We start from the raw sequence: 25,570 nt of genomic DNA, 5'->3' as shown, positions 1-25,570 counted from the left end.
AAAACAAGAGCTCTAAATCCTCAATCATGTTAAGATCAAAATTATGTAGACATTTCTGTTTAGAAAAGCTAAAATGTACAATGAAGGAAATGTAAATAGCAAGACAAGGTGCTTAATAATAGTACCACGGCAGAAATGTATGGTATTTGGTAGAATAAACATTAAGTGACATTTGGGGCAAATATTATTGCTTGATGGAATATAGCACCACTTTGAAGAATAAAAGATGGTTAGGATTAACCGCCTTTTAATCAGCAATATGCATTTATAGGAAAAGTGCTTGAAGGACTTCCGGAAGAAGGTAAGTATGAGGAAATTTTTGTAGTATATATTTTAAATATGTTACCCACTTTTCTTCATTAAACAGACAATGAGCAATCTATTTTAGTAAAGTAATATCAGATTTGCTACTGTCAGTCTGATTATCAAATCAACAAATATAAAACTAAGGGACAGAAATGTTATTCAAACTTATAAAACAAGTTAGAACATTATATAAAGTAATTTTATGCCAAAAACATTTCTGATAATTATTGCTTAAATATACAGTGATTACACTTGTGAAATTTTCCATATCATGATTGAGAAAATTTCTTCTGAATGCTAACATTTATCCTAAGCAAGAGAGAGATATCTAAAGGACAGGTAGACATTGCCTAACCACTGAGGAAAATAGCCCAAATTCCCAACAGTTTTAAAAAACTAATGTCACCGTGGTGAGTCAGGAATCAAACAAGACAATATGACTACACACATGCTCTATGAAGTCAGCCAAATGATTTCTTTATAATAATTTGCAGCTAGCATTTTGCTCAGTCTTCATAAAGTAGGATTTTAAGTAAACTTCCTTGTTCTAAAAGTTCTGAATGGATAAATTGCTATGCAGAAGCACAAAGTTTTTTAATGCAATCTTCTATAAGAAGTAATTAAATTTTAAAAGCCAAACAATCTAACATCGGATGTGATTTCCCTTGAGATATACTTTATCCTATCCATCAGTTTCTTTGTTCTTTAATTATATGAAATATCAGAATTACTACACTGGTAATTTTCATAGTAAAATGTGATACTATCTTATTTAAATTAGCTTGACTTTCTATAACAACTATTTTGGTAGGAGTGGCATTTCTAAAAATAATTTTATCCAACGTATGCATCGGTCATATTTGAAGGCAATACAAAAATTCTAATAAAATTGGTAGTTTTAGAGTACTACTCAGATACTGCAACATGATCTCTATCTTTAAGGGGGGGGAAAAGAAAAATCAAACTTCTATAAATGAATGGGATTTTGAATACTTATGGTTGGCATAGAAAACAGAATTCTGTACTTTCATTGGACATTTTTAGAAAGAAAATGTCTCAATGATCATGTTTTCAACATCATTCTTCACATATATATATATATATATATACACACACATATACATACCTATATATACATACATACATATATATATATATATATATTATTGACTGGGGTGATGCAGAAAGCCACAAATGAGAAAAGGACACTAAGGTTTTAATAAGGGGAACAAAAAGTTGTTTTCACCAGTATAGATTCACATTACAGTACACCAATATTGACAGCATTCTCTTGTCTATTTTTGGTACAGAAGATGGTATCTCTCTACATAACCTTGTAAGGCTTCAGTAACTGAAACGTAAAACAAAACAAAACAAACAAAACCCCCAAAAAACAAAACAAAAAACCCAGCCTATTAGTTTACAGTTTATTTTAAAAATTCTGAAAGACACTGCAAGTTCTAAACTTTTAGTAGTGCTACCCATACACAACCATCTGGTCAAGAACCCAGTAAAGAGCCTCCTTTCAAGGAAGCCTTGCAACAGTAGAGTTGTGCAATATGGATGTTTCTTACTACAAGAAAAAAATTATACATGGCACATTCTCATTCGTATTTTGTAATGTAAAAAGTTACAAACATACCTAATCAAATAAATAATAATAAAAAAAGAATTTGAATGTATTTGTTAAGTATCCTAAAACCACTACATAGAATAATGGCAACTTTCACTCACAGATTATTTACATGGTAATACCCAGTGTGGGTACACTGCTACAAAACTCAAAACAGAAGGAGTAAACTTGAAATGTTTTCCATAATAAAGATCTAGCAGCATGACTATCTAATGCTGTTTTATCCCGATTGCTTCTGAAACGTTCCTTTTTAGTCTGTGTCTTCATCCAGTTCATAATTGTCTTTATCATAAATATCTTTTACTAAAAGAACCCGTACAAGCATATTTTCCAAGGTGTTTCGGTCCAGTGAAGTAGATGTGTACCAGACAGGACTATCTGCAGAACTAGAGCATTCTGGTTGCAAATAAAAAACATCCATTCTCTGATTAAGATTCTGTGGACTTTGGGAGAAAGGAGAAAGTCAATTTCATGGTATATATACAAAATTCCCCACAACTTTCTTTTCTTCTTCCAAGAATAATTCCGTGACTACTAACAATATTATGTGGTCTGACGAGATCTCATTACTTACATTAAATACTCTATCATTAAGATATTTTGAAAGTTAATTTCTGTGATGAAAGATTATTTTCCCACCATAATTTAAACTCTGTATTTCACTGAATCCAAAACACCTTCAACAGAAACAGTATTTTTAATCATTATTTTAATATTGCCACTAACCAAGTAAAATGCTGCCAATTATAATTTTAAGAGGTATCAATCATTAACATGCATCCCAGTTTCAGAGATAGTAAAATCTGAAAAATGTGTCTTAAAATTGATGAAATATGGTAGCTCATAAAATTACCTACTAACATAATACAATAGAAATTTTAACTTTTAAAATATAAAGAAGATAATAGTAAGATAGGGATTTCCAATTAATAGTTACTACCACTGGAAGATCTGACACTGTTGCAGCCAAATAGGGCCACCCCAAACCACTGTCAGAAATATTACTATTACCTATAGATGACGCCACTGCTTTTATGAATTCTTAAGAACTAACCGTGTGGCCTAATTATAATTTATAAAACTTTACATAAGATAATATACTTGGTTCATACTAACCCTTTTAAAACTAAAGGATACATATATAAAGCAATAGACAAGCATAAAATTTATGATCTCTAAACATCTCATGGTTTAAATTTTCTAAAATGTCTGTTGGTATTAGATTGAGGGGGGAAAGTGGTTAGTATTGTTGAAAAGTAATGTACTTTTAGAACACTGTATCTTTTAGACCTTCTTAAAGGAACATTTTCTCTTAAATATAAGTACTTCATTTTCATCTCCATCTATCCATTCTACCTTTGAACATACATTTTCACCAGGGGGGTGGGCAAGTTCTAGCTCGTCACTTGTTTGTGTCAAATTTTATAGCACAATAAAACTATATACTATAAATAAATACTATATGACCATTTATTCATATATATAGTATATGGCTGCTTTCTGGCTTAACAGCAGAATGGAATAGCTACAGCAGAGGCTCTATAGCCCAAAAAAGCCTAAAATGTTTACCATCTGATTCTTTATAAAAAAGCTTGTGCCCTATGCTTTATATAATCACTGGGATTGCTGTAATTTAAAAGATGACAATAATACATAGTAATTTCATTAGTAGACAATTTCTTAACATATGCTTGAATCCTAAAATATGAAGTATAAGCTGGGTATTTTATAATAATGAGACTACAAACATTAGATGTGAGAAGAGAGAAAAAAAATCTAAAAAAAAAGGTCAGTAAAAAAAAGTCACCTCTTGGTAATGTTAAATTCAAGGCAACTAACCTATACTACCTAACCTAACTAACCTATACTACCATTTAAAAAATTAAATATCATTAACACTTACCTTTTAGACAAGTAGCATTCAAACATTTTCACAGGACATCTAGAAGGATTGGCTGTATTTTCAATTTGTTCAAATATTGGCTCATCATCTTCATGTTTTCTTTTTCCAGTAGTAATTTTATCTAAAAAAATAAAAATTACATAAACTTCTTAAGACCAATCTTGAAGAAAGATAGTATTATTCACTCTTAGTATCTATTGTAACAAATATGTGGCTTCTGGTAATTCACAATTTTTCGAACAAAATGAACTAAGATGTTTTAAGAAGATATAAGCTGTCTTACTTTATGAAAATGGCAGTCCTCAGATTCTTAACAAGTGACCCAATACAGTCTTTACTAAGGCAAAGTTTGGCTATCCCTGCCACAGACGATCCAAAAAATAAAAATGTCAAACTACCTTCATTATCTGTTCCACATAAGGAAGACACTTGGTATCGAAGACATGCTTTGTTTTCCATTGTTAAAGGATTTTTTTTCCAGTGCCTAAATACAGTGCCAAAGGAAAGTCTTAAGTGTTGTTCCACTGTTTTCAGGCCAAAATACTTAGTGTTAAAGTAGAACAGGGTATTCAGAAGAGCTACTGGAGAATGTGATCCTAGTTGTTTTATCCTCCAGAGATAATCTTCTTCGACTCGAGAAAATATTGACCCTTAAATAGAGAGAAATATTTTTAAAGAATTACAATGAATAAAACACTTTTCATTTAGCCATCTAGAAAAAATAAAGTTAATTCAAGAACAAACCTATTTCAATCCTCCATTCACACCAGGTTAAAACTGGAATGAATTTCAGAATTACCTATGCAGCTCTTTAACAAAAGAGGCTAGGAAACACACCAGACTATGGAACTAGCATCTCTGGAGTAAGGGACTAGATGTTTGCTTCTGTTCTTCTGTAGGACAAGCACACAATGGTCAGAAAGGAATTAAAATCTGCAGAATTCCTGAAAAAAATAGGTGATTTCCATTCACAAACACGTTTTCTTCACACATCTAAAACAGATTTCTTAGAGAAATTTGTATCACAATATCCCCTGGAGGGCTTAAGAAATAAACATCCAGGGTCTTACTCCAGAGAAAGTACGTCACATTTATTACAGATTTCTTTATAAACAGTAGTTATCAACTACATTCATTTCTAATTCAATAAAAGATGAACAGATGAGTTCATGAATAAGTACACTGAAAAATATGCTAATTTAAATTATTTCCTAATTATTTTTAATATATCTGTAAAAATAAAAATCCCAGTAGCAAGTTAGCAACACTTTTATTTACAAGGCATTACCCGGGCACCTGGGTGGCTCAGTTGGTTAAGCATCTGACTCCTGATTTCAGCTCAGGTCATGATCTCATGAAGGGTCATGAGATGGAGTTCTGCATCGGGCTCTAGACTCAGCAGAGCGTCTGGTTGGGATTCTCTTTCCCTCTCTCTCTGCCCCTTCCCCCGACTCGCATGCACCCACGCATGCACGCTCTCTCTAAAATAAATTAATAAATCTTTTTAAAAAATAAAAAATAAAAGAGCATTACCATCTGGAAGTATGCTGGGTTGCCAACTTCGGAGTATTTTATTCAATTCTTGCTCAAATGTTTGGTATCCTGGATCAATAAATATGTTGTCTTTTCGGTTACTACCACACAAGTACTGCAATTAAAAAAAAGTTTCTTGAAGGAAAACCAGCTAATTATTAGTGAACATATTGCTTATATTCTGTATGTCTTAAGAAAGAAAGAAATCTTATGTTTATGATAAATAGGCACACTAATACAACATGGGAGATTACTGGCTTTATCCATATATCTAGAAATCATAAACAATCAAAGCTACCAATTACTCTGCTGCCTAAAAAACGCAAAGCTGAAATACACACCGAAGAATCCAGAATGTAAGAACTAGGAGAAATCTTCAGTCTGTCAGATAAAAACAGAATATTTAGCTCCAATGTTCATTATGTAGCATATGGAGAAAACAAAATTAGACTTTCTAGTTAAGAGTAATTAAATTATTAATGATTAAAGAAAAATTCTGAATGGTAGAGATGGGATGAAATGTTACTCTGTAGCTGTCTGAAGATCTCTCCTAGCACTCTTTGTTAGGCGAATACTTATTCACTTATTGCTTCTCTTTGTTTAACTCCTGTGTGTCATACAAATTTATGACTCTAATAAACTTACTATGACAAACCTTAACAGTGAGGGTTGTTAAAGAATGATTTAAACACTAAAGTTTGCAAAGTCCATCTCCAATGTAATCTAAAAATAAAATAACGCAAAAGTAAAATGTATGACAATAATAGCACAAAGAGTGGGAGGCATGAGTTGGGCAACTTACACTATTGTAAGGTTCATACCCTATACATAAAGAGGTACAATAATTTTTGAGGGTAGATAATGAACTGAAGATGCATATTATAAATCCTAGGGCAACCACTACAAAAAAACTTAAGAGGCGGGTGCCTGGGTGGCTCAGTTGGTTAAGCGACTGCCTTCGGCTCAGGTCATGATCCTGGAGTCCCGGGATCGAGTCCCGGGATCGAGTCCCGCATCGGGCTCCCCAGCAGGGAGTCTGCTTCTCCCTCTGACCCTCCCCCCTCTCATGTGCTGCTCTCTGTCTCTCATTCTCTCTCTCAAATAAATAAATAAATCTTTAAAAAAAAAAAAAGAAAAGAAAAAAACTTAAGAGGCATAAATAAACCAATAGTGGAGATAAAACAGAATCATAGAAAAGTAACTAATTCAAAAGAAAAGAGAGAAAGAAAAACAAAACAAAACAAAAAACCCCACAAAGAACAGATGTAACAAATACAAAACCACCAGGAGGACAGAATGTTAGCTGTGACTACACTGAGTGTAAAAGGTCTAAGCCAGGTGGCAAACTAGAGTACTCGAGCCAAATCTGACCCACTGCCTATTTTTGTCAATAAAGTTTTCTTGAAACACAGACACGATTGACATTTGCATACTACCCAAGTCCGTTTTCATACTACAATGGCAGAGCTGAATGGGTGGTGTGGCCCACAAAGACCGAATAAAACATTTACTATCTGGTCCTTTATTAAAAGGGAAAAAAAATGTTTGTTTGTCTTAACACAGCAAGACAAGATTGGTCAATTGGATTAAAATTAAAAAAAATAAAAATTAAAAAAAAAAAAAAGCCAGGCCCAACAATATGCTGCTTACAAGACACCTACTTTTTTTTTATTTTTTTATTTTTTTTTAAAGTAATCTCTACACCCAACCCAAACACCTTGGGGTTTGAACTCACAAGCCCAAGATCAAGAGTTGCATACTCTTCCAACTGAGCCAGTGAGGAGCCCCAAGACACCTATTTTAAATATGCAAACACAGATAAATGAAAAGTAAAAGGATGAAAAAAAATATACCATGTACTCGGGTGCTTGGGTGGCTCAGTCAGTTAAGCATCTGCCTGGACTCAGGTCATGATCTCAGGGTCCTGGGATCAAGCCCCATGTAGGGGCTCCCTGCTCAGCAGGGAGTCTGCGTCTTCCTCTCCCTTTGCCCCTTCCCCCACTTGTGCATGCATGCTCTTTCTCTAATAAAATCTTTAAATAAAAAAATGTTTTTAAAGACTCTCTCTCTCTCTCTATGTATATATATACACCATGTACTAATCAAAAATCAGCATATCATTCATCTGAACTGATCTAACATTAGTCCTACTAGTCAGAAGGAAGAATGACCAGTATTATTTCAAAATGGCAGAACAAAAATTCCTAACTAATGCCTTTCAAATAGGATGCAAACCAAGTGCCTGGCAATCAATGAAGTAACAATGTCAGATCCCTCCCCTGCTTTTGGGTTAGTCAGAGAGCAGGAATTCTACCATTTCCTAATCTGGAAATTCTCAGTGTTATGATTTTAGCACTAATTGGTTAAAATACAATCAATTCAACCTATTTAATGGGACTATAGTTTTGTTTTGTTTTTTAAGAGTTGTTGTTTTTTAAGTAGGCTCCCCACCTAGCAGGGAGCTCAACTCAGGGCTTGAACTCACCAGCCTGAGATTAAGACCTGAGCTGAGATCAAGAGTTGTATACTTAACCAACTGAACCACCCAGGCACCCCTACAAATAGTTTCTTTTAAGTACGGCTCCTAGATTATTTTTAAAATGTAAACTTAGTGCACATTATACAAAACAATCACAAAAGTGAAATCCCCATGTTTGGAACAGTAATTTGTATCTTTTGTTCTTAACATAAAGCAGCATACATAATAAAAAAAAAAAAAAAAAAAATGAGGGAAGTGATCCTGAAATAATTTTCAGCTATATGTCAAGCAACAAGGGGAAAGCACTTTCTATGTACATTCAGAACCTTAACAATAACAAGCCAAAAATTAGGTTCTCAACTCAGCTCTACTACAAGTAGCTCCTTAATGATGTGCCAACACTCAGTCCTTCTGAAGAGGCTTCTTTGGCAATCCCTGATGAATTAAAAGATCCGCTGCTCTTATTGTTATAGAAGGAATGACAATACTTTCTGAGTTGCTACTGTAGTATGCGAATAGATACTGTATTATGGTTGTTTCTTCCATTAAAGGCAGTCCCATGGGGCGCCTTGGTGGCTCAGTCGTTAAGTGTCTGCCTTTGGCTCAGGTCATGAGGGTCCTGGGATCGAGCCCCGGGAAGCCCACCACCTCTCCCTCTCCCACTCCGCCTGCTTGTGTTCCCTCTCTCGCTGTCTTTCTCTCTAATAAATAAATAAAATCTTTAAAAAAAAAAAAAAAAGCAAAGGAGAAGCCATCAAAGACAGCAGCACCTTCTAGAAAGTAACCCTGGAGAAAACTCTCTGATGGGCAAGGCCTGTCTAAAGAATAGCAATCTTAATAAAAAATTATCCTCACGGGGGGTACCTGGGTGGCTGTCAGTTAAGCATCTGACTCTTGATTTTGGCTCAGGTCATGATCTCATGGTCCTGAGATTGAGTGCTATGTTGGGACACCGCCCTCAGTGGGGAGTCTGCTTGAGATTCTCTCTACCTCTCTCTCTCTGCCCCTCCCCCTACATTCACACACAAGCACGTTCTCCCTAAAATAAATCTTTAAAAACAAACAAAAAAACAATGTAAACATAACCCATCATTAATTTAGCTACAAATCAGCAGCCCTGGTGTTTCAGTAATATTATTGTAACCCTCAGCGGCAAGAAAAAACACCTCCAAGAAAAAAATATTGAGTATGATCTTTAAAAATGCTTAAAATCTTTTCATGTTTCACCCTGGATAAAAGATGAAGTCTAAACATTTTATCAATGAATACAGGCCCTTTGCTATATGACTCTTACCTACTTTATCCACCCCCAAAGCTCTCTACACTTCACACTTCACATTCTAGCCATGCCAAGTAGTTCCTGGAAAACTGTACCCTGGTATACATTTTTCTCTCTTCTTGGAATGCCATTGTTCTTCCTTCATCCTTCCTGCCTAGAATTTCTATATCTATTTCAAAGCTCAGTTTAAAGGTCTTCACCACTGTTCTATTTTCAGATTACATCCTTAGAATCAATTAGTCCCAACTCTGTGCCACCAACATACCATACCATGAGAACAATGCTGTTTAAATACCATTTGTTTATGTATTTCAAATCCTTGAGCAGAGCATAAATAAGGCTTTTAAGTCAAACTGCTTACCAGATTCAAATGTATAAGCTATGTAACCTTGGGTGAGCTACTTAACTTCCCTTCATCGCCAAAAAATGGTGAGAATAATAGTAAGGTTGTTGAGAGGATTAAATGACATGCCAAGCAGTTAGCACAGTGCACAGAGAGCAGTAAACAGTCAAAAGTAATCTCCAATATCTACTCCAATGTTCAGAGTTCAGCATACAATAAGCACTTAACTAATAGTTCCTGAAGAAACCAATGAAATAAGGATTAACAAAACTCTGAATGTATTACACCACTGCTATGAAAAATAAGGTAAATTCTTAAGGCCCTTCTGAATCAAAGAAAGATTTATGTTTAAAAATGTATGTATTTTAATAGAATTTAACCTACCAAAAAAACCATTTATACTGAACTCAAATTAATAAGACGTAAGTGAGTTTACTGTATTTTTTAATTGAGTAAATGGAGTTCTAACTCTTTTTTAAGAAAGGAAAATAATAATCCCTCCAAATAAGAAATCTTGGACAAATTTTTAGAAAATGAGAATTATCTAGAATAAACAAGGAATTCTCACAAACAGAAAGAGATTAAACAACCCAACAGATAAAGGGGAAATTCACATAAAAGCAAATTCGAATGGCCAACAAATATAAAAAGATTCTCAATCCTTTTGGAAAGCAATCTGGTGATATCTTTCAAAATAAAAAATATGCTTTCCTTATGATCCAATAATAATACCCTTTCAGAAATCTTATAGAAATAGAAGCACCAATTCTTTAGGATAATTATGTAAGCTTTGGGGAAGAAAGGGAAGAAAGATATACATTGTTTATCTATAATAGCAAAATTTTAGGAAACAAAGGGAATGCTCATCATTGTTGAAATGACTAAAGTAAATGTCATATGAAATATAATACAGTTAAGCCTGTTCCACTGATTTAGAGTGACTGCCACAATGTACTGGGAAACAGAGGGAAGGAAACTATAGTACAAAAGTGATTAATATGCCTCCATGTTCTTAGTTGACAAACTACTGTATCTTTTTTGCCATGTTCATAATAAAAAAACACAAAGAAGCATACACATCTAGCTAACTGTGATGAGGTAGGGGAAATTCAGGAAAAGGGTATCCACAATTCCACTGACAATACATTTGGTGTGAGGGGCAACCACTTGCGTAAGATAGTGGATAAAAGAACAATCATGATTGTGGGATTTCATATAATTTTCTTTTTTAACAATAATCATTATTCCTTATATTGCCTAAGGGGAAAATCAGCTATTTTGTTTGTGAGGGAGAAAAAAGAAAATGCTATGCTCCCCTTTCATACAGTACCCAGTTAAACATCCATTAATTACATTTAACTTCTCAAATACACAATACAGAAGTGGCTACATATTTACCTACGTATATTCATAAGACTTAGTCCTCACAAATAAAGATGTTATTCCTTCCCTAAACATAATCAAAGAAAATCATACTTCAACATTATCTTATTTTTATTGTCAGATGTGAACAAAATAAACGCAACAGATAAATATGCACACCCTTCCAAAAATAGCTTCTATTTCTGTACACATCCTTGAAGTAACATTAAACAGCAATGATTTCCAGAAAGTATATTTTAGATAGCTTATCTTTACACTGAGTTTTAGGATTATTTTTAAAGCTGCTTATAAATACCATACAGTCTTTTACAAAATTAAATCAAGTCTGTGAAAATATGTCCAATATTGAGAATAGTAAAAAAAAAAAAAAAAAAAAAACAGAAAAGCTTCAATTATATTAAAAAAAAACAACAGAAAAATCTATTATCTTAACCATTTTTAAAGTGAAGAGTTCAGCAGTTACAAATTTTTTTGATGAAACATTTTTTAGTACATGAAGAACCTGTTTGAAAACAGGAGGAAATTCTGACATATGCTACAAAAGGGATAAACTTTGAGGACATTATGCTATGTGCAATAAACCAGTCACAAAAACAGTAATACTGTATGATTTCACTTATACAAGATACCTAGAGTAGTCAAACTTATAGAGACAGAAAACAGAATGGTGGCTGCCAGGGGCTGAGAGAGGGGAGAATGAGGAGTTATTGTCTAATGGGTAAAAAGTTTCAGTTTTGCAAGATGAAGAATTATCAGGATGGTTGGTGGTAATGTTTGCATAGAATTACAAATGTACTTAATACCACTGACTTGTACACTTAGAAACAATTAAGACGGTTAAGTTTTATATTTATTTTACATTAAAAAAATTGAACCAACTTAAAGACATAATCGTTCATTATGCAATCCATTTAGCTCTAAAACCTCTAACAGTAATTGGAGTTCTAATATTTACATAATCCATTCAAGAAGAAGGAATCCAGAGATTCAACTTCCTGTACAGGGTTATAAGGAAGGCAGCCAATTCTTAAGGAAGGAATAATACCAATAATACCAATTCCCACAAATTCTTTCAGAAACTAGGAGGAAGGAACATTTCCCAATTCATTCAATGAGGCCAGTGGTATTATCCCAATACCAAAGCCAGGGAAAGACATGGACTAGTATCCTCCATGAACATCTGCAAAGTCACTAACAGTAAATTAGCAAGTCTATTCAGCCATATATAAAAAGGATGATATATCATTATCAAATGGAGTCCCTCTCAGAAATTCAAGGTTGATTTAATATCTGAAAACTAACTGATATGCCATCATTAATAGAATAAGGGAGAAAAACCATATGATTGTCTCAGTAGATGCAGAAAAAGCAGCTGACAAAATTCAATAACCATTTATGATAAAAACTCTCAGCAATATTAATTAGAACTTAAATAAAAATTTGGAAGAAAAAAGGGGGGGGGAAACTCTCACCAACAAAATAAAAACCTAATAAAATTTTTCAATCAGGAACAGAAGAGAACTTCCTTGACCTGGTAACAGGAAACTACAAAAAACCTACAGGCAACATCATACTTAATGGTGGAGAACCCTCCCCCAAGAATTAGAAACAAGGTAAGGGTTTCCACTCTTATTACTTGGGCCCCCCACGAGTGGCGCTGGGGAGTGGGTCTTCCGTACGCCACATTTCCTGCGCCCCACCGCGGGGCAGGGATTCGGCTGGGCTACTTCCCACTCTTATTACTTGCATCTAAATGTTGGGAGGCAGGAGGAGGCCTGAGATCCCTAACCAATGTAGTAAGACAAGAAAAAGAAGACATGCAGATAAGAAAGAACGAGGTAAAACTGTCTTTATTCATAGACAACATGATTATATATGTAGAAATTTCTAAGAAAAAAGAAGACAGCATGTACTAGAACTAATAGTGAATTGGTATACACAGACTATAAGATGAATAAACAAAAATCAATTGTATTTCTACATGCAAGTTATGTCAGAGGAAACAACTAACAGAGGAAAGACTATTTGACTTTAGGGAGGTGAACCAGGTGGAATAGAGACGGGTAGGAGAGAGACCCCTCCACATTATGTTGTCTTTTATTACACTATAATTTGAAGTTATATTATGTGACACTGGTTTTTAAGCTGAATTTCTACAGAAGCCATTTTTTTAAATTTTTTTTTTAAGATTTTATTTATTTGACAGAGAGAGACACAGCAAGAGAGGGAACACAAGCAGGGGGAGTGGAAGAGGGAGAAGCAGGCTTCCCACTGAGCAGGGAGCCTGATGCGGGATTCGATTCCAGGACCCTGGGATCATGACCCGAGCCGAAGGCAGATGCTTAACAACTGAGCCACCAGGCCTCCTTACAGAAGCCATTTTTAAATGAAATTTTATACAGAACCCCAAAACATACCAAAAAGTACAGCTGGATTAAAACTCGAATAAAAAGGGAGGAGTTCAGATGGCAGAGAAGTAGGGGGACCCTAGGCTTTTCTTGTCCCTCAAACACAGCTGTATTGAAGTCAGATCACTTGGAACACCCAGGAAATCAAGCTGAAGATTGGAAGAAGGATCTCCATGGTTGGAAGGAGATAGCATGGCAGGTGCAAGGAATGTGGAAGTAAACTGGGGGAGAGAAAAGTTGCCATGCCCCGGAGGGATGGGAACCCTTTCCTCAGGGAGAGAAAAGGGAGAGAGGGAGAGAGTGGTTGAGAAAGTGTGGCATAGGATTCACACAAGAAAACCTTTCAGACCACAGACTGGAGAACCAGGGAAACTGAGTGATGCAGGTTTTTTGCAAACAGTGAATGAAGCTCAAGCTCTGAGGTTTTGGAAGTGCGCTCCTGGAGAAAAGGAAGTTTCTGGCCTGGGAGTACGCACAAGTGGTGTAGGGATCTCCTACTGCATTGGGAGAGATCGTTCCCCTTCGTGGAGTACATTTGGAAGAGGGTTTATTGCCTCTCCAAGGAGAAAAGACTCTGCAGGCGCCAGCCAACGGCCTTTCACTGGCAGGGGACGAAGGTGCACACAGAGGGTGGGTAACCTAGTTGTTGCTTTTCACAGTGACACACCATAGATTCCACATACTGTGCAGTCCTGTGCAGGACTGTTTTTCTGGGACAAAAGGCACTAGTCAGAGCACAGAGAGGCTTTAATCTGGAGGAGGGAGCGGATCTGAGCAGTACCAGCTCCTTTAAGATTTGGAGTTTTGGAAACGCCTGGGAGGCTCAGTCCATTAAGCATCTGCCTTCAGCTTAGGTCATGATCCCAGGGTCCTGGGATTGAGTACTGCATGGGCTCCTTGCTCAGCAGGGAGCCTGCTTCTCCCTCTGCCTGTAGCTCCCCCTCACCCCCGTGTGTTCTCTCTCCCCAACAAATAAATAAAATTAAAAAAAATTTTTTTTTGGAGTTTTGAATCCCAGTCATGTGCCAAAGATAAAATGCAGGAAATTTAGAGTTTTGAATACCATCTGTGCCAAAGATAAAAAGCAGGAGAGCTGGGTGCCAGGTTCACTGAGGGCCCTCACTTTTCTATGAGGGCTTCCCGAACAGCAGGGGGTGTGAGATCCTCTGTTGGGGGACAAGAGAGTGGGGTGGCATCAGTTTAGCCTCTCTACCAACATGTTCAGACTTCAGAGAGCAACACAGTGGCCCCCAGTGGAGTTGGGAGCCACTTACATCAAACCCTGCCCCCATGTGCCTGGCACATACTTCTTTTAATGGGGCAAGACTGACTCCAAGCCAGCACAGCGAGGATCTCCCCCAGAAGAGCAACACAGGCAGCACACCACATGCACCAAGCTACTGATCATATAGTGCTTCAAAGCATCCCCTTCAGTTGTGGTGGAAATGGGACCAGGCTGTTTTTCCCCCCCCCACTGGAATCAGGCTTATAGTTTTTTGCTTGTTACTTTTTTTTCATTTCCTTTTCTCTCTCTCTCTTTTTTTGGAATCAGGCATCTTTTTTTCTTTTCTCTTTATTTTTTCTCCTTTTTCTTTGAAATCAGGCTTATAGTAATTTTTTTGATTGGTTTTTTTTCGTTCCTTTTCCTTTTCTCTTTTTCATGGAGCAGGCTTTTCTGGTTTTTTCTTTTCTTTCTTTCTTTCCTTTTTTCCACGCTTTTTTCAACAAACAAATCGAAGCACACCTAGATAAAGGTTCAAACACTCCCCGCTGCAAGAAAGGAGGAACTCTGCAGAGGACTAACCAGTGGGAAAGCATAGCCAAAGTCCAACAGCAGAGTGCACACACCATACACCAGAAACACTTCCTAAAGTACCAGGCCCTGGACAGTGTATGACCTCTTTTTAATACATTACTCTCAGGTGCAAGAGACATAACAAGCTTTCATAACACACAAAGATAGAAACTTAGCCAAAATGACAAGACAGAGGAATTCTCCACAAAAGAAAGATCAGGAAGATGTCACAGCCAGGGACTTGCTCAAAATAGATATAAACAATATATCTGAGCAAAAATTTAGATCAACAGTCCTAAGACGACTAGCTGGACTTGAAAAAAGCATAGAAGACACCAGAGAAACCATGGCTCTTGGGGGGGGGGGGGAGGGTCCTACAACTGAGATGCAAACAGACAGAATATAATTACAATGAGGACTGAAGGAGCAGAGTAGAGAATAGGACAGAAGAGGTGATATCGAAGATAAAATTATGGAAAATAATGAAGCTGAAAAGAAGAGGGAAAGAAAACTATTAGATCACGAAGGTAAACTTGGGGACTCCAATAAGCGAAATAATACCCATATCATAGGAGTCCCAGGGAAGAGTGGGGAAAAGGGACAGAGGGTTTATCTGAACAAATTACACCTCAGAACTTCCCTAATCTGGGGAAGTAAACAGGCATTCAAGTCCAAGAGGCACAGAGAACTCCCCTCAAAATCAACAAAAACAGGTCAACATCACGACATACCATTGCGAAACTTGAAAAATATAAAGATAGAAGTCTGAAAGCAGCTAGGGAAAAAAAGATCCTTAACCTATAAAGGTAGACACATAAGGCTAGAGCAGGCCTGTTCACAGAGACCTAGCAAGCCAGAAAGCAGTGGCATGATATATTCAACCTGCTAAATGGGAAAAACATGCAGCCTAGAATACTTAATCCAGCAAGGCTGACATTCAGAATAGAAGAGATAGAGTTTCCAAGACAGAAACTAAAGGAGTTTGTGACCACTAAACCATCTCTGCAAGAAATATTAAAGGGGACCTTTTCAGTGGGGAAAAGAGACCAAAAGTAACAAAGACTAGAAAGGAACACAGTCAATCTACAGGAACAGGAACTTTACAGGCAATACAATGGCACTAAATTCTTATCTTTCGATAATTACTCTGAATGTAAATGGGATAAATGCTCCAATCAAAAGACACAGGGTATCAGAATGGATTAAAAAACAAGACCCATCTCTTGTAAGCATACAAGAGAATCATTTTAGACCCAAAGACACCTCCAGATTGAAAGTGAGGGGCCAGGGCCCCTGGGTGGCTCAGTTGGTTAAGCGACTGCCTTCGGCTCAGGTCTTGATCCTGGAGTCCCGGGATCGAGTCCCGCATCGGGCTCCCTGCTCGGCAGGGAGTCTGCTTCTCCCTCTGACCCTCCTCCCTCTCATGCTCTCTGTTTCTCATTCTCTCTCTCGCAAATAAATAAAATCTTAAAAAAAAAAAAAAAAAAAAGTGAGGGGCCAGACAACCATTTACCATGTTAATGGACATCAAAAGAAAGCTGAAGTAGCCATCCTTATATATCAGACAAACTAGATTTTAAACCAAAGACTGTAATAAGAGATGAAGAAAGACACTATAGCATAATAAAGGGGTTTATCCAACAAGAAGATCGAACAATTGTAAATATGTATGCTCCCAAGTTGGGAGCAGCTGAATATATAAACCAATTAATAACAAAATAAAGAAACTCACTGATAATAATATAATAACAATAGGAGACTTTAACACCTCACTCACAGCAAAGGACAGATAACTTAAACAGATCAATGGGAAACAAGGGCTTTAAATGACTAAATGGGCCATATGGACTTAAACAGATATATTCAGAACATTTCATCCTAAAGCAGGGGAATACACATTCTTTTTGAGTGCACATGGAACATTCTCCAGAATAGATCACATACTGGGTCACAAATCAAGTCTCAACTGGTACAAAAAGACTGAGATCAAACCATGCATACTTTTAGACCACAATGCTATGAAACTTGAAGTCAATCACAAGAAAAAGTTTGGAAAGACCACAAATACATGGAGGTTAAAGAACTTCCTACTAAAGAATGAATGGGTCAACCAGGAAATTAAAGAAGAATTAAAAAAAAAAAAAGGGAAGCAAATTAAACTGAAAACATCAGGGCGCCTGGGTAGCTCAGTCAGTTGAGATGCAGAAAAAGCATTTGACAAAATACAGCATCTTTTCTTGATAAAAATCCTCAAGAAAGTAGGGACAGAAGGAAAATACCTCTACATCATAAAGGCCACAGACGAAAGACTCACAGCTAATATCATCTTCAATTGGGAAAAACAGATCTTTTCCCCTAAGGTCAGGAACACGACAGGGAAGTCCACTCTCCGTACTGTTGTTCAACATAATACTGGAAGTCCTAGCCTCAGCAATCAGACAACAAAAAGAAATAAAATGCAACCCAATTGGCAAGGAAGAAGTCAAACTTTCACTCTTCACATACAACATGATACTCTGTAGAAAACCTGAAAGACTCCACCAAAAATTCGCTAGAACTGATACAGGAATTCAGCAAAGTGGCAAGATCAATGCACAGAAGTCTGTAGGATTTCTATACACCAATAATGAAGCAGCAGAAAGAGAAATCAAGGAATCGATCCCATTTACAATTGCACCAAAAACCGTAAAATAACTAGGAATAAACCTAACCAAATAGGTAAAAGATTTGTACTCTGAGAACTATAGAACACTTGTGAAAGAAGTTGAGGAAAACACAAAGAAATGGAAAAACATTCGATACCTATGGATTAGAAGAACAAGTACTGTTAAAATGTCTATGCTACCCAAAGCAATCTACACATTCAATGCAATCCCTATCAAACACCAGCACTTTTCACAGAGCTGAAACAAACAATTCTAAAATTTATGGAGCCAGAAAAGACCCCAAATAGCCAAAGTAATGTGGAAAAGAGAACCAAAACTGGAGGCATCACAACTGGAGTTCAAGCTGTACTATTAAAGCTGTAATCAGGGGCACTGGGTGGCTCAGCTGGTTAAGCATCTGCCTTCAGATCAGGTCATGATCCCAGGGTCCTGGGATTGAGCCCCATGTCTGGCTCTCTGCTCAGCCGGGGGTCTGCTTCTCCCTCTCCCTCTGCCCCTCCCCCTTGCTCATGCTCTCTCTCTCTCTCAAATAAGTAAATAATATCTTTTAAAAAAAAATAAAGCTGTCATCAAGACAGTATGGGACTGGCATAAAAACTGACTCATAGATCAGTGGAACAGAACAGAGAACCCAGAAATGGACCCTCAACTGTTAAGAAGACAATCTCTTCAACAAATGGCATTGGGAAAACTGGACGGCCACATGCAGAAGAATGAAACTGGACAACTTTCTTACATCACACAAAAAATGAATTCAAAATGGATGAAAATGCTAAATGTGAGACAGGAATCCATCAAAATCGTAGAGGACAACACAAGCAGCAACGTCTCTGATGTTGGCTGTAGGAACTTATTAGACACATCTCAGAGGCAAGGGAAACAAAAGCAAAAATGAACTATTGGGACTTCATCAAGATAAAATGCTCTGCACAGCAAAAGAAACAATCAACAAAATGAAAAGGCAACCCACAGAATGGGAGAATATATTTGCTAATGACATATCAGATAAAGGGCTAGTATCCAAAATCTATAAAGAACTTATCAAACTTGGGGCACCTGGGTGGCTCAGATGGTTAAGCGTCTGCCTTTGGCTCAGGTCATGATCTCAGGGTCCTGGGATCGAGTCCCACATCGGGCTCCTTGCTTAGCGGGGAGCCTGCTTCTCCCTCTGCCTGCCACTCCCCCTGCTTGTACTCTCCCTCTCTCTCTCTCTCTCTGGCAAATAATATAATCTTTAAAAACAAAAAACTTATGAAACTCAACAACCAAAGAACAAATAATCCAGTCAAGAAATGGGCAGAAGACATGAACAGACATTTCTCCAAAGAAGACATACAAATGGCTGACAGACACATGAAAAAATTCTCATCACTCATCATCAGGGAAACACAAATCAAAACCAAAATGGGATACCACCTCACACCTGTCAGAATGGCTAAAATGAACAACTCAGAAAACAACAGATGTTGGCAAGGATGTGAAGAAAGGGGAACCCTCTTACACTGTTGATGGGAAAGAAAACTGTGCAGCCACCCTGGAAAACAGTATGGAGGATCCTCAAAAAGTTAAAAATAGAACTACCCTACAACCCAGCAATTACACTACTAGGTATTTATCCAAAGGATATAAAAATAGGGGCACCTAGGCGGCTCACTTGTTAAAGCATCTGCCTTTGGCTCAGGTCACGATCTCAGGGTCCTGGAATCGAGCCCCGCATTGGGCTCCCTGCTCAGTGGGAAGCCTGCTTCTCCCTCTCCCACTCCCCCTGCTTGTGTTCCCTCTCTCACTATCTCTCTCTCTCTCCATCAAATTAATAAATAAAAATCTTAAAGATAAAAAAAATAGTGACTTGAAGGGGCACATGCACCCCAATTACTTATAGCTGCACTACCCACAATAGCAAAATATGGATAAAGAAGATGTGGTGTATATATACAATGGAATATTACTCAGTCATCAAAAAGAATGAAATCTTGCCATCTGCAACAATGTGGATGGAACTAGAGCGTTTTATGTTAAGTGAAATAAGTCAGAGAAAAACAAATACTGTATGATTTCACTCATATGTGGAATTTAAGAAACAAAACATGAACATAGGGGAAGGGAAGGAAAAATAAAATAAGATCAAAACAGAGAGGGAGGCAAACCATAAGAGACTCTTAAATATAGGGAACAAACTGAGGGTTGCTGGAGGGAAGGTACCTGGAGGTATGGGGTAATTGGGTGATGGGCATTAAGGAGGAGACTGTCCTTTTTGATGCAATGAGCACTGGATGTTACATTCAACTGATGAATCACTAAATTCTATCCCTGAAACTAGTAATACACTACATACGAACTAACTTGAATTTTTAAAAAGTCTTAAAAGAACAAAAAACAGATCCTAGAACTCAATCTCTTTCCTTCCTGCTGAGTTAATCTGTCAGAACCCTAGTGTGCTCTTCAACATTTTTACAAATGATTGATCTAGACAACAGAACTATTTCTAAGATGATGATATAAACATTTTAAAAAAAAAAGACTGTTCCACCACCTTAAGTAAGTACACACAGTAAAGAGCAATGGAATACTGGATAGATAGGTCTACTGTGTAGTCATTGACAATTACACAGGTCAATGAGTGCCTACCATATGGACAGCATGGTACAAGACACAAAGAATAAGACCCAGCTCCTATTTGCTCTGAAGAGGATTTATATGTAATAAATAACTTATTCTGATGCTTGAGATGTTTTCACCTACACCTGGCACCTGCTATTTCTACTCTTTTTTTATTACTAGGTATAATAAAAAGGGGGGAAAACATAGATAGGTCTATAAACCCTGAGTTAGAACCACTGAGTCCAGATATATTTTAGAATTCTTAATTTTTTGGATTCTACAGAGGAAATATAGGGCATGTATATACTTATTATGTATATACATAATATTCCTAGAGTGGTCTAAGGAAGAACCCTATATTTGTTTAGAAACATTAACAATCCTTTAGTGAATTATATAGTTAATATTCTAGGGATAATCAAAGTACAATAAATAGTAACTTGACAACTTACTATCAAATTAGTTTTTGTGAAAATCTAAAGAGTAAAATCTCTAGTTTTCAGGGGTTTGGGGATTTGGAATGGTGGACCTATTATCGCCAACTAAACATGAGGCTCAAAGTACATATAAATCTATCAAAATATAAAAAAAGTAAAATCTATCAAAAAATAAAAAAAGTAAAATCTACTATATACTTTTTAGGTTGTTACTGTAAAATATGTGATGGCCTTTGAACATACAGTAATTTATAGCCATGTGTTATTTCCCCACTACCACTTATATAATCTTAGGCAAATTTCTATCCTAAAGATAGTATAAGTAAAATAAAAATTAAGACAATTCTAATTTTCTGAGTAATTTATTTCAGTTTCTACCACCTGTTAGCAGCATAACACTAAATTCTGGGCCTATAAACAAAGCTCTACATAAAAAGATCTCCTTCTATCATTTACCACAGCTAAAAATACATAGGATGTCAAGCAAGATCCTGGGCTCAAACCCGAACAATTTGTTCAGAATTACAAGTTGATCTTTATGTTTACTATGGAAAATAGACTCACTCATGACTCACAGATATGTGGTTTAAGTTTATCTAAAAACCCAAAGAATGATCTCCTTTTATGATCCCAAAGAATTAAAGAGTAAATACCCTATTTAAGAACTTAGAAACGGGCGCCTGGGTGGCTCAGTTGGTTGAGCAACTGCCTTCGGCTCAGGTCTTGATCCTGGAGTCCTGGGATCGAGTTCCGCATCAGGCTCCCTGCTCGGCGGGGAGTCTGCTTCCCCCTCTGACCCTTCCCCTCTCATGCTCTCTGTCTCCCATTCTCTCTCTCAGATAAATAAATAAAATCTTTTAAAAAAAAAATTTTAAAAAAAACCTTAGAAACATGAGAAGTGTACAACTGAAACAGACCCGCTATTTGCAAAGGAACCCATTTTTCTATTTACACGTATATCAGCATGGATCTATATATTCATATACAGATCATGCCTCAGAATGTTAATTCATTTATTTGCAACTGTAAAGAGGAAATGAAGCCATCCTGATTATCATATACATGGTAACAAATATACAGCTTTGTTAGGTTGTTACAAAAGATGCATGAGTTTCAGGTCGCCTGACCCTAACTCCATTTTTCACATGAATTCTTTTTGGTTATGGTACAGTAGTTTTGAAGAACTTGAGGATTTTTAGGAACATACCTCATTATAACAGAAAGACCTATATACAAATTAGCTAAGAAAATCCTTTATAATATCCTAGTATTTTCAAATAGAGTAAATTATTTTTTGTCTTGGCAAGCCAAGAAATCATTATGTTCCATAAAGCTGCCCTTAATATTCCTGACACATTAACATTTTTCTTTTCCAAAACTACTACAACAACCTTGCTTATTAACATTATATTCAAACGTAGCCATCAAATTACTAACCTCCTGTATTCCAAGGCAAAGATAATAGATGCTGTCAGGTGCATAACTCTCTCCATTTGGGCGTCTGATCTCATTGACAAAATGGGCTAACCCATAGTTAAGCTCAGCTGTGGTGTGAGAGAGCAGATCCTCTTTTAACTTTACTGATTTAGCTAAAAAGAAAGAAAAATTGTTATTATTTACTCTTAAGATTAAGAAACTTTCTGAAATTGATTTATACTATATTAAGAATTTTAAAGTAAAACAAAAGTTATATTTAAATGTACTTAAAATACTGTCAGCTATACATTTATGTTTTTTTAAAAGTAAAGGTAGTTAATAACAAAAATCATGATTTGAAATACGATGCAAGAAGAAACAAAATCAGAACACTTACGAGATTTTAGCTCATCTAATACCAGAAGATCTTCATCAAGTTGCCTAGTTTTGACCCAGTGTTTCCATGCATTTACACCATACGTATATTTGAAAGGAAAGGTGCATTCTGAATTGTCAGAACTATCATCATGAGACTGGTATCCTGATACAGCTTTTCTCTTGGCTCCCTATTAGTAAAACACCATTGTAAAATCTTTTTTTAAAAAAGCCTAAACTGTTTCATGACTTTATGTAAGTCATCTCTCAACAAATGTAAATCAAAAGAGAAATATATACGCTTAGAACTGATTGGTATTCCAGAATCTGAGAATAGTTACTTGAAATATATCTCCAGGAATGCCATATTTCTACATAAACCACTTTGTATAAAAAAATCATTTTAACTTCTGCTGTGACAGTCACTGATAAGAAAATAATTAAATGTAAGACATAATTAATAATCTGAAAAGGATTCTAAATATTAATGTAAGAGAGAAATTGAACTTCCCAGGATTTCCAATTTGTGGGGAATGACCACTCAGCTCCTTTCACTGTCATGATGGCATTATTTGCTGTATGAAAGTTTTAAATTTTGATGTAGTACACCTAATTCACCTATTTTTTCCTGCTATTTCTTATACTTTTGGTGTTATATCGAAGAACTATGCCTAACCCAAGGTAATAAAGATTTAGGCCTGTTTTAAGAGTTTCATAATTTTAGTTCTTATATTTAGGTCTGTTACTCATTTTTTAGTTAATTTTTATATGGCGTCAAACAGGAGTCCAACTTCATCCTACTGCGGGTACTCACTCCTTTTTCAGTTTTTTTCTTTCTTTGTGGGGAAATTTGTGAAAGTCATCCTTTTATTTTTTCTTTTGGTCTTGCTTTATATTGCAAATCAGAAATATATAAAGTTGTTGATAAAGTATTTTTAAAAATCACAACTGTTAATACATGTAGATTTGATCTACCTGAACAATTAAACCGTTCAGCATGTCTTTGCATGTGCTGACACGCTTAAAAAAGATCAAATATTATAAACTGTGTTATCTCAACCTCACAGATTAGTTTCATCAGAAATAATAGTGGAAAAAACAGATCCCTAGAAAACAGTCTCAATTCTTGTGAAAGAATTGTTTACTTTTTTTTAGCAACAATGTCAACCTTTTGTCAGGATAAAATTATAAAGGAAAATTAAATGGCAATAATATTCAACTCTTCTATAAAGTTACAAGTAAATCTAGACATTTTTATTACTTAGAAATGAAGTAATAAAGACTTTAACTCTTAAAGCCTTTTTAAATCTAGGGGAAAAAAGTCTTCCCATGGTCTCAGGCACAACTGTGGATCACTATTATCCTTGCTCCATACCTAAAGAGATACCGCTACACAGAGATCGTAGTTGAATGCAAAAATACTATTAATTTATACCTTTTTTTTAGATCGAGGTCTAGGCTGTTCCTCATATTCTTCTCCAAAAACAGGTGGTAATAAAAATTCATTTTCCATATCAAGCTCCTCAGCAGCTGGCAATCAAATCAGAAGAACTTTTATTTCCAAATATAACAGCACAAGTTTATATTACATAAACAAAGCCAACAAAGAACTAATCACAAAATATAACCAAGCACCTATTTATGAGGATAACCTATGTTGTAGGTGAGGGTGAAAAGAAAATGGTCTATGAGTTCTGATAAACCCTATGCAGACTCTTAAATAAAACACATGTATAATAAATAACAACATGAAACTTTCATGGAAATGTATAATATCAGAAAAACTATTACAACCTGAAATTCAATTCTAAGATCTAAATGATCTCAGTACAAATCTGTTTCAACATATCAAATCTGTCTCAAAATAAAATGCTTTACATTCTATTGGGCAGGTTTATTAGCCATCAGTAGATTAAGAAAATAATGAAAAACAGAACATATTTCCTTTACAACAAAAGACCTAAAAATAATTTTTCCTTTTGAAGATGAACTTAATTTTAAAAAGGTCCTATGAAAAAGTCAATATTTTATTTAATTTTTTAAAAAAGAAACAATCACTTCTTTATCCTTTACTCTATCTACAAAGTTTTCTATAATGAATTACTTTGAGAAAGTGTCTTTTCAGGCTCTAAGAAATTCTATTCAATTCAATCCTATGCCTCATTTCAGAAATTAACCGTTGAGTTTTGTTTGGGTAAAAAAAAAAAAAAAAAAAATATAAACAGTAAAGGCAAGAACACAAACATTAAATGATTAATGATCATAACTAAATTCCATAACTGTACTTCACACTTAAAGAATAAAGTAAGAGTACCTCTGGGGAAATCTATTTCGATATCCAAGTCTGGTTCATATGGTACATCAGGCATATTGGACTGTGTCTCTGGGTCAGAGTTCTTCAAGAGATCTGAACCAATTATGTCTGCTTCAATAACTACACCTGTAATCAATTCATAAGATCATTAGAAATCAAAATAGAAGACCTGAACAGCACCTATATTTAATCTGACAAAGGAAGTCATTTAATTGTAAATATAAAACAAGAATACTTATATTAATATGTCACAAAAGGAAAAGGTATATAATCTTGAAATGTAAACTATTATAAATTTTATAATTGTTAGATAATCATGAGGACACAGAAACTTAATCCTTTAGGTTTCTGACTGCCCCTTTTCAAAAAGTTAATAGGCATGCTTTGATAGTAAACCAACTCTGGTATGCAGAGTATCTCTTGTCAAAAATAAACTAATGAGGGTGGATAACTGCAATTTTCAATACTCTTTTTGAACTGTGACCTAGGTTTTCTATATCATTCAATTACAACTGCTTTCTAATGTTTTGATCAGTTGCTTTCAAACATTTTTATACTGCAACCCACAGTAAGATACACATTTTATCCATTTCAAGGTGGTGATAGGAGACAGAAAGACAAACATAGAGACACACACAGGAAACAAAGGTTTCACAAAACAGTTATCTTTTTGATGAGATTCACACTAACATTTTCCCA

The 25,570-nt window shown here is 35.7% G+C and overlaps 1 protein-coding gene across 3 annotated transcripts in view; it reads right to left on the bottom strand.

Moving 5' to 3' along the window:
• Window positions 1-1,505: 1,505 nt before the first annotated feature.
• The window catches only part of ZMYM2 (zinc finger MYM-type containing 2), an 86,594-nt gene continuing 62,529 nt past the window's right edge, over window positions 1,506-25,570 (bottom strand). For all 3 annotated transcript variants that reach the window (XM_081815394.1, XM_081815393.1, XM_081815395.1), the window contains 8 exons: window positions 24,872-24,997; window positions 23,993-24,087; window positions 22,580-22,748; window positions 22,204-22,355; window positions 5,376-5,490; window positions 4,241-4,492; window positions 3,843-3,963; window positions 1,506-2,382 (listed from right to left, as the gene is read on the bottom strand). In XM_081815394.1, the coding sequence (XP_081671520.1) occupies window positions 2,190-2,382; window positions 3,843-3,963; window positions 4,241-4,492; window positions 5,376-5,490; window positions 22,204-22,355; window positions 22,580-22,748; window positions 23,993-24,087; window positions 24,872-24,997 (1,223 nt within the window). In that variant the 3' untranslated portion in view covers window positions 1,506-2,189. The remainder of the gene's footprint in view (window positions 2,383-3,842; window positions 3,964-4,240; window positions 4,493-5,375; window positions 5,491-22,203; window positions 22,356-22,579; window positions 22,749-23,992; window positions 24,088-24,871; window positions 24,998-25,570) is intronic.

This window comes from Leptonychotes weddellii, chromosome 3 (genome assembly GCF_054177405.1).
Source record: "Leptonychotes weddellii isolate Sample4059 chromosome 3, ASM5417740v2, whole genome shotgun sequence".
In the NCBI taxonomy this organism is placed as follows: Eukaryota; Metazoa; Chordata; class Mammalia; order Carnivora; family Phocidae; genus Leptonychotes; species Leptonychotes weddellii.
Note: the sequence above shows the minus strand (reverse complement) of the source record. Positions and strands in the feature narration are given on the sequence as shown.